The 10,079-nt window shown below is 43.7% G+C and overlaps 1 protein-coding gene across 2 annotated transcripts in view; it reads right to left on the bottom strand.

The window, feature by feature from the left end:
• Positions 1–10,079, bottom strand: part of CD58 (CD58 molecule) — a 60,517-nt gene that overhangs the window by 31,935 nt on the left and 18,503 nt on the right. For both annotated transcript variants that reach the window (XM_025872517.2, XM_025872516.2), the window contains exon 3: positions 5,204–5,467. In XM_025872517.2, coding sequence (XP_025728302.1) covers positions 5,204–5,467 — 264 coding nt within the window. The remainder of the gene's footprint in view (positions 1–5,203; positions 5,468–10,079) is intronic.

The following is a 10,079-nucleotide window of genomic DNA, read 5'->3' as shown; positions in this document are numbered from 1 at the left end:
AATAAATTTATTTATAAATATATTTATATTTATAATTTTATAAATTTATAAATATAAAAATATATTTATTTATATTTATAAATATTTATTTATTTATATATTTATAAATAAACTTATTTATTTATTTATATTTATAAATAAACTTGCCCGCACAAGGTTGATACATAGCAAGCCCAATGTTATTTATTAAAAGATGCAAATATTACACTAGAAGTGTCGTTCTCAGCTAGCCCACAGTACCTGTGGAAGCTGAACTTAGCAGCGTGTGTCTGGTTGGGCAATTTGGCAGTAGCGTAACAAGTGCTCAGTACAAACGTCTGACATAAAGCAGCCAGACACTGTGCTGGGTGATACGCCCACAGTCTCACTGAACCATTACAACACTCAGAGAGTGCTTTAACCTCTTGGTGCCTCAGCTTCCTCAAGGGGTAACTGTAAATGGGATTGATAAATATGCCCATCTCACAGGGCAGTTGTGAGCATCAGTTAACACCCCCTTGAGAACAGCTATTAGCTACCACCATCAAGCTATTGCAGAGATGCCATTGGTATCTCTACTAACATCCTTTGACCCCACAAGTCCGTTTCTAAGATGTTAACCTACAGAAACCATCAGTGACGAGCCCTTCCCCTCCCTCCAAAAAAGGCACAAAGATATTTACCGCAGCTTTCCTGACAATATCAAAAAAGCTAAAACAACCCACGTGTCCTCAACGGAAAAGTAAGACATGTTTATAAGGTGGACTCCATCCAGCTACTAAAAATACAAAGGCAGAATACTTAAGCATATGGCAAATGATCAAAATGCACTGCTAAGGGAAGGATGGGGTCACCAACGGCAAACACCGAGGGTTAAAAGAAAAGGGAGAGGCTGGGGAGGGGAGAGAGAAAGTGAATGAACACATGAGAATGAGAATGTGAACACACACCCTTTCCTCTTATTCGGAACACAGGTGGGTTAGGACAAACAGAAAGTCACCCACCTGTATGATCTGAGAAGCCCCTGGCCAGAAACTGCTAGTTAGCTCCCTGTAACGCCCCCTATCCATTCACCCCTCTTTAGTAACAGAACTCAGATTTTCAGCTGGGCATACTGTCACCCCACTCAAAGATTAACTCCTCAGCCTCTCTTGCAGCTAGGTTTGACCACGTGACTAAGTGTTGGGCACTGAGCTGAAGGAAGGGTTGTGTGGGGTTTCTCCAAAGTCTCCCTTTTCTGGATCCTCCTGCCTGAAATAGTGGGGAAGGCGGGAGGAACCGGGCTGCTGCTGGGTCTCTGACAACTTCATCAAGCAGCAGTACACCTAGCACTGCCTACCTGGGAGATATATAGATATATAGTTAACGTGAAAGAAGTCATCTACATTTTTACGCCACTGATATTAAAAAAAAAAAAGAAAAAAAATGTTTTTTAAATAGCTGAATCTAACAGTACTTGATCCAGTCCCTTCCAAAAACCTTTGTCCCAGGGATGATGCCAGATGCTGCCACCACTCTGGGAGGGCAGATAGTCAGGGGAGATGACAATGACAGTAATACAAATTCTTCAGTTTACTCCTTTTCTCCTCCCCTGGCTCCTGAGACGCCACCGTGCTGGAGTTTTCCTCCTGCCTCCCTGGAGGCCCTTCTCAGTCCCCTCCGCGGGACGCTCATCCAATCAACAGCCTCTAAATGCTGGCGTTCCCGAGGCTCAGGCCCTGTCGTATCTGCTCACTAGGTGATCTCACCTAGTCCCACGGCTTTCATTGCCGGCTATATGCTGATTCTGCCCACACTTACTTCTCCCGCGCTAACGACTCACCAGAGACATAGACTCGTAAATCAAAGCGCCTTACCTGACATCTCCATTTGAAATCTAACGGGCATCTCAAACATGCCCCAAACCAAACTTCTTATATCCTCCACACACCTGCTTCTCTGCTTTCTAGTCTCAGTAAATGGTGACACTGTTCATCCAGTGGCTTGAGCCAGAAATCTGGGGGTCATTTGCACATTTCTTATTAGGGACCCTTCTCCCCCACTCAAACCATCAGGAATTCTTGGGGCTGTATTTTCAACATGTACCCTAACCTGAACCAATTCTCCCAATCTCTGCTGCTATCACGGTCTTCCGAGACACCATAACCTTTGGCTGAGACCCAGAGTTTCTAAATTGGGTGTATAAATCCCAGGGAGTACACGAAATGACCAGTGAGGTGCAAAAAAGCGAGAAGCTCTACTTACATTTGCTACTTATATCAGTCTTTAAGTTTTTCCGATTTCCTCTATGTTTTAAAATGGTACAAGTTAGGGGCACTTGGGTGGCTCAGGCAATTAAGCATCCAACTCTTGGTTTTGGCTCAGGTCATCATCTCATGGGTCATGAGATGGAGCCCTGCACTGGGCTCTGCACTCAGTAGGGAGTCTGCTTGAGATGTCCTCTCTCCTTCTCCCTCTGCCCCTCCCCCAACTGGCACATGTCCTCTCGCTCTCTCTCTCAAATAAATAAATAAATCTTTAAAAATAAAATAAAATGGTACAAGTTATATTCATTGTGGTAGAAGCCTCTAGTGGTCCCCATACCCAATCTCCCCATTTTCCTTTGGTAATAGAACCCCTGTGTTTTAAGTAGGTGCATGGCCAGCCAGCTAAGGAGGACATTTCCCAGCCTCCCCCAGTGGCCGTGGCCGTGAACTCAGTCTGGCCAAGTTGCTGGCACTGGAAGTGATGCATGCCACACTGGGTGGATCTTTAAAGGGAAGGACTGTGCTCTCTCCTCTCTCTTCCCACTTGCTTTGAGGCAAATAGAGATATGAACCCCTGTTTGACTCCAGAGAGCACAATTTTTTTTTAAGATTTTATTTATTTATTTGACAGAAAGACACAGCAAGAGCGGGAACACAAGCAGGAGGAGTGGGAGAGGGAGAAGCAGGCTTTCTGCTGAGCAGGGAGCCCGATGCAGGACCCCAGATATAGGTCTCCTATGTCAGCACGACTCTGGGATTTATTCATTTATTTTTAAAGATTTTATTTATTTATCTGACAGACAGAGCACGCACAGGTAGGTGGAGCAGCGGGCAGAGGCAGAAGGAGAAGCAGGCTCCCCACTGAGTGGGGAGCCCGATGTGGGGCTCGATCCCAGGACCCCGGGATCACGACCTCAGATGAAGTTAAGACACTTAACCCACTGAGCCACCCAGTTGCTCCAGCATCACTCTAGGATTTAGATGACCTAAGAACTACCTAGCAATGTTTCTCAAACTTTCAAAATCTACAATGCAATGTGAACTATTAGTTTGGGGGGGAAATGTAAAAGAAAGATCAATCACCATTATTGCATAACACAGAGAGTTTGTTTGCAAATTAACAATCTCTTATCATCAATGAGAGGGATGTGATCAAGACAATCTTTTCTCAAGGTATCTACAGGAAGGGCATCTTATTTGGACACTCAATTCTAATGGTAAAGGTTAAATGAAAACCTATGCAAGGGCAAAATGCTGGAAAATCTCTTAAAATATTCCATATAAATCTATAGAGGATTCTCTTCAGAAATTATTTCCTTCAAACATTTGACTCTTGGGGCACAAGAAGCTTTTCAAGATTTCAACTTGCTCGTGCATTCTGCACACAATACCTTCTTTCTCTTGTTGGTTATGTGAATCACACACAGGCCAAAGCCACAAAAAGCACACTGCTTTTGTTTCTTGTTCCCATGACAAGGCAACTATCTGCTAGCATGCAAACTGCACTTCCACACCTTGAATATGGTATACACCTTGGATGTTATGCAACACCCACTAAGTGGAATTAATAAAGAAGTGTTTGCTCCAAGCGTAACAATTGTCATTGACTTTGCAGCTGGCTTTCAAATCTTCTGGATAATTGTGTGACTTGCACGAAGGGTGCTGCCCTGAGTGGTACCTCTGTGCGTTTGGTCTTTTTTCTGCCTTTAGGGACCAAAACCATCAGTTAAGAACTGGAACTCATTTTGCACTTCATCTGGAAGTATTCGTTTGTTTTACCCAGAAGTCATACTGCTTAGTCTGAAAATGATAAAATGAACTTAAGGCCTCCATGTCATTATCTGACAATTTTCAGGGTGACCGGGTGGCTCAGTCGGTTAAGCATCTGACTTTGATCTCAGCTCAGGTCTTGATCTCAGGGTGGTGAGTTCAAACCCCATGCTGGGCTCCACCCTGGGCATGGAACCTACTAAGAAAAGGAGAGAGGAGAGAGCAAAGAGGAAAAAGGAGAGAGGAGAAATGAAAGAAAGGGGACAGGAAAGAAAATTTTCAAAAAGGACAGTACATCGGAGACTCAGGGAGAAGGGCTCACTAATCAAATATAATTCAAGGTTTTTTATATTCATTACATTGACTAATTGCCTTTTTCTGTTTCAGTTGCTTGTTCAGAAAAAAACTGATTCACAGCATCACCCTATCGCTGCCCAAGGAGACTCAAAGAGTCTGTGTTTACCCTTGAGATGGGTTCACTATTTACAACTAGGATATTGTTCTGCACACTAAGGTGTTCACAATTTTCATCTCTTCTTTTATGTTCTAATGACCCACTTTCAGATTACTGATCCTTTTGTCTGTAAACTGGGAATCTAATCTAAAAAAAAACCCGATAATAAAAGTCGCAAATTACAAAGGTACATGATAGTTAAACAAAATAAAAGGACCACAGCCAAGACAGATTGTCAGGCTATTCATGGAATAGCCTATAGACAAATGTACCTAGTGCACGTTCTTGGAGCACAAGTGCAGCCTTTAAGAACACAATGGTTATTAAGAACATTACAAAGTACTGTTGTGAATAGTTAGGGGCATGGGCTCTGGAGCCCGATGGCCTGACTTCAAAACCAGGCTCTGCCCCTCACTATCTGTTGACCTGAGGCAGTCAATCACACTAAACTCCCTGTGTCCAGGTTTCTCCCCATAATATAAAGATTGTAGTGACTAGTACCCAACTCATACAGTTGCGGGAAGACTGAATTACTTAACAAACGTATGAGAACGGTGCTTGACACACAAAAGGCTAAGAAATGTTATGTGTATATCTGTAATGCAGTGTCTGTGAAAACCATACCTCATTTTACATTTCAGACTTGTGAAATGCAAGTCAGCCTCTCTGGTTTGAAACTCCCGAACCACCCACGGTCTCTGGACCCCACCTATACAGAGTATCCCCGCCATGACACACTGGGCTGTTTACTCACTGTTTGGGACACAGGTTGCTAAAGCAAGCGATGATGTCTGTTTGGACAATGGGTTGCTAACAATACACTGTATTTCCTGTGAGAGATCATTTTTCTTCTTAATCAACACTTCAGACGGATCGGAGCTATTTTCACACGGTGCTGAAAAGCAATTCCATGAGTAGTTTAAAAATTCTGTGTGGTTGTAAGATTCCGGGATCCTGCAACGGACTGTAATATCTTCAGCAGTCGAGGTGCAATTTAGTGTTGGAGATGGAAGGGGATCTGGATAAAAGAAATGTAGTATTTAGTACAGGAAAGAGTGACATTTAGGCTCATCGTCTACAAAGGTATGAAGAGCTCCCAACTTCCTTACGAGCTGGAAAAGACAAGCAGACCACCTCCTTGAGCACCCAGGGGAGAGAACTCTCTCTTCTTCTGGGTCAGATCTACCTGCTCAAGTTCAGAATATACGCAGGCACCAAATCCCTTATCCTCGATTCAGAAAGCCAAGAGTTTCCACAGGATAGCAGCAAAGTCACTTAGCTCCAAATCCTCATCTGAGTTGACATGAGGATTTAACAGTTTTTATTTTTCTCACTTACCTCATTTTTATTTTTATTTCTTTATTTTTTAAGTAAGCTCTACACCCAACGTGGGGCTTGAACTCATGATCAAGAGTTGTGTGCTCGACTGACTGAGCCAGCCAGATGCTCCATATTTTTCTCACTTACTTAAAATATTCATTATCCTGTTGTACTGAAAATATTCTTGTGCTTGAGTATAAGGTGGTTCCCCCAAAACTAAGTGGGCTACTTCTTAACATATGTAGAGGAAATAGTTTATACTACCTTTCTGAAATCTAAAAATGTTGAATTCCAAAAAATATCTTCTGACTTACAATGTTTGCAAAGCATGCGACAGAACCATGCCGAGAGCGGGTTCTGCTAATAGGCAGAGTAGGGGATGGCAGCTGTCACAGACCTGTCAGTCTAGAGGCCTCAGGCCCAGTCTTTCTCTCGCAAGTGCCCCCTATTGGCTACAGCAGCCTGAACCTGCAAGGATGGGTTAAGAACCACAATGCTAGTTTATCCCATTAGACATTCGTGCATTTGTTCACTCATATGCCTTTCTTGCATCTCTACTTTGCGTCAACAACTAACCATAAGACATTTGAGAAAACATGTACACATCTAGGGACTCTCCAGAAAATGGTCATGGTAGCATTTGGGTCATAAAATTTCAATGCTTTATGAACATCTACAAAAAAGCAAATTAAAGCAAAGTAACGTTCATCGAGATGCTATAATACTATGCTGCTATTTAAAACAATATTTCCTAAGGCAAAGGAATGCTTATAATCTAATTATTAATCTAAAATAATCTAAAAACTGAAAACATTCAACTCTTTCCCCCCATCTTCTCTAGACTTCTTTCACACTCAGTTAAGTAACACACCTGGTTAGAGACCTGAGTCACCCATGACTTCCTCTTCTGCTTGGGACTTCTTCAGCTGTTAGGTTTAATCTAGTTCACATAACTTGTTACATGTTGCCTGAAAGCAAGCAATGGAAACCTCTCTCCAAATTAACTTGTAAGCAACAGACCAATAGCTTTCAAAAGAGTAAGGAGTTGCTCCTCTCGACTCAAAGTTAGCAAGCCCGGAACCCTCCTCTCTAAGCCTCCTCAGGTCCATCCTGCCTACCACACACCCACAGCAGCCCCAGGAAGCACCTCCCAGCAGCCCCGAGTTTCTCTGTGCACTTGAGAAATGGAATTGATGGTTCTAGATTCGGCCCGTACCTATGCCTGCCTCTGCAACTAAGCTGGGTGTTTCTCAGGGGCCTGAAACCGAGCTTTCTAGGTCCTTGGAGATGTTCCACAGAAGCATTTCTCAAATATCAATGGGCACGAGAAATCACCAAGGGTGTGTATTAAAAATACAGATTCCTGGGCCCCACCACCCCAGATGATTCTGATGTGGATGCTCCATGTGTTCTGTCACAGATTCTAGTTTAGTGATCTAGTTGGCCAACGTCTAGCATTTCGTTCAACACTTTCTGAACTCAACAGAGCTGCCTCATGAGACCCCTCGGACTGTACGTCTTTGGAGGGTAAGACTAGATACTCCTCACCTCTTACCCACAGCGCCTGACCCAACACAAGGCGCACAGGTGGCTCCTCAGTAAGGAGAATGTATGCTGGACAGAGGGAGGGATGGGTGGATAGATGGATAAATTCAGGGAGACGGTTTCAAATTATTCTCTCCACTGTATAAAAGGCAAACTCTTCAATCGGCTCCCCTCTGAAAAGGAAGGGTGAGGTGGCCAGGAGCCTGGACTCAGGAGCCTGACTGCCTGGGTTCACACCGCAGCGTTACCAGGAAGAGGCACGTGCCCTCGGCCAAGTTACTGAGTCCCTCTGTGGCTAGGTTTCCTCTCCTGTACAACAGGGCAACAAACAGTGCCTCCCCTCCACGGTGGAGGTGAGGATGAAAGGAGGCGATATGGGTAATAACTGTCATAGGGATTAACACGCACTGCCTGGCACAGTCACTTCAGCTGCAGCAGAGCACATGGCAAGAAGGCAAGGCCCCCCACAAGCGTGCGTTACACAACCAGGAGTGGGGAGGTGTGGGCTTCTGCTCTGTGTAACCTGGGCCCACAGCTCTTGCGGTAGATTAAGAAATCATCCAGCCCGGGCCTCTTGTTCTACAGATGGAGAGACCCATTGCTAAATCTGTCTCGTTTTCATCTGTCAAATGGAATGTAATACTCTACAAGACTGGAAAGGTCTAGTGGAGGATGAACATAATTTGAAAGGGCCTACGTGGAAGAGCTAGTATAATTTTCCGTATTTTTGGAGCTCATTTAACTATCCAAAAGCTCTTCCTGGGGGTCTCACTACCGCACGGTTGCCAGAGAGTCAATCTGGAAGAGCCTGTCCCGCTCACAGGAAAGTATGCAAACCTTCCTGCAGCATCTGGCTCAGAGCTTCTACAACTCAGATCTTTGTGTCTAGAATCCTCCTATTCTCTCACTGCCCATGGGACTTCCCACAGTGATGTAACAAGTATTAGTTACATCTCTACCTTAAGCAGCATGAAACTGGCAGGAAATGTACTTACTTCATCCTTAAGACAACTTAGTCAATTTACAATGAATGAATTCAGCACACTACTCTGTAAGATTGAGAACTGCTTATACAGATCTGACGTTATTTGTGTATTTCTCTTAACTTTAATAAAAAGTCATACCACTTCAGATCATTTAAGGATAGAGTAGTTAATTCTACTTATATGAACATCAACATCTTCAATGCAACTAACAAGAGAAAGAACTATAAAAAACATCGATGGTGGAAATTTGAAGGGGATTTTGAGGGAAGAAGGGAACCAAATACCAATTTACACACAGAAGGAAGTAGATGGCCTAAAACTGAGGGGGTGCCAGGAAATCCCCCTGTCTAAAATATCCTTTCTGAAAATCTCCCATTAGGCCTGGGGTCTCCGGAAGATCACCAAGTCACTTAGGTATTAACATACCCCGAAGGAAGTAGGCCTTCCTCATTTCAAAAAAAAAAAAAAAAAAAAGAAGTATGACCAATCATTTTGTCATTCAGGTGTGAAATCCTGAGTCATCTTATGTCTTTTTATAACCAAAATCTAAATCGCTTGACTCTTTCTTAGAAGTATCTTCTTTCTTTCCTTTCCCAACATCTACTAGCAACACCTGTCCCCCTAGAAGATCACAGTAGCTTCCAACCTGGTGTCCCCTCTGTCTAATCCACCATCACTACTGATTAATCGTCTGAAAATAGAGTTCATCAAGTTACTTCTTTGCTCCAGTATCGGATCCAGTGGCTCCCCACCGTCACAGGCTAAAATCCAGACTCTCAAGCCAGGACTTGAGGTCCCACATTTAATGCTGCCCAGATCAGTGCCTCCTGATCAAAATTCACTTCCTCTGGACTCTGCTGCTTGGCGGGCCTTTGCTAACTAGGCTTCCTAAGGGCTGTTCAGTTGGTCTGACTCCTGAAATCAAGCACCTTGGTTGAGCGACCATGCAATTTTAAAAATCAAATTACTCTTAAACATTTCATCAAGTTTGAAAAAGATAAACGTATTCAAAAGTTTGAACTCAGTTTTACAAACTCTATAAAAGGGCTCTTAAAATGTATTCCATTGTTATCTAAATTTGAAATCAATCGTTTCAGTTGCTGGCTCTATAAACAGCCAGATCCCCAACCTGCACGTTTTAAAAAGTCTGCCTCTCCAAAGGCAACCACTGGTTCTTCTAATGGGATGCCTGCACACCTTAACAAGCCTCACTCTTCTAAATGGAGTTGATCATCTTCTGGACAAACCAGCCACCCAGTCTGAGAGCCCCCATTTCTGTCAACTGCACCTCTGACCTCCCAGTCACCTGGTTCGATTGCTTTCATTGCTATAATAAATATTTATTGAATGCCTAGTACCTACTGAAGTCCCTTGCTGGGCTCTGGGGCTACAATGATGAACAAGAGAGAAATTCCCTCTTCTTTCCAATGTCTCCAGCAGACCAGGCAGGTGAACTGGTGAATAACAGCTATTCATCCAGCTCCTCACCCCATCTTGTGCCACTGAGACTGCCTTGAATGGGACTTAGAGCTCAGACCTGAATTTCTACACTGGACTTTCTGCCTCTTCTCCATTCCCTGCAAACGATCGTACACACTTTGCTACGAGTTGGATCTTTCTAGAACACCTCTGGCATAGGGTAGGGAGGGCTAGAATGACACCCTCTTCTAGGAGAAAACAGTGAACCTGGGACCCCACAGAGGTGTGACACGGGTACAGGTTCAGCTGGGAATGCTGGTGGGTAGCACAGAAAAGGCAGCCAAAGTCAAGGGCAACACT

This window comes from Callorhinus ursinus, unplaced genomic scaffold (assembly GCF_003265705.2).
Source record: "Callorhinus ursinus isolate GAN/ISIS: 27379988/994484 unplaced genomic scaffold, GSC_fseal_2.0 scaffold9, whole genome shotgun sequence".
Taxonomy (NCBI): Eukaryota; Metazoa; Chordata; class Mammalia; order Carnivora; family Otariidae; genus Callorhinus; species Callorhinus ursinus.
Note: the sequence above shows the minus strand (reverse complement) of the source record. Positions and strands in the feature narration are given on the sequence as shown.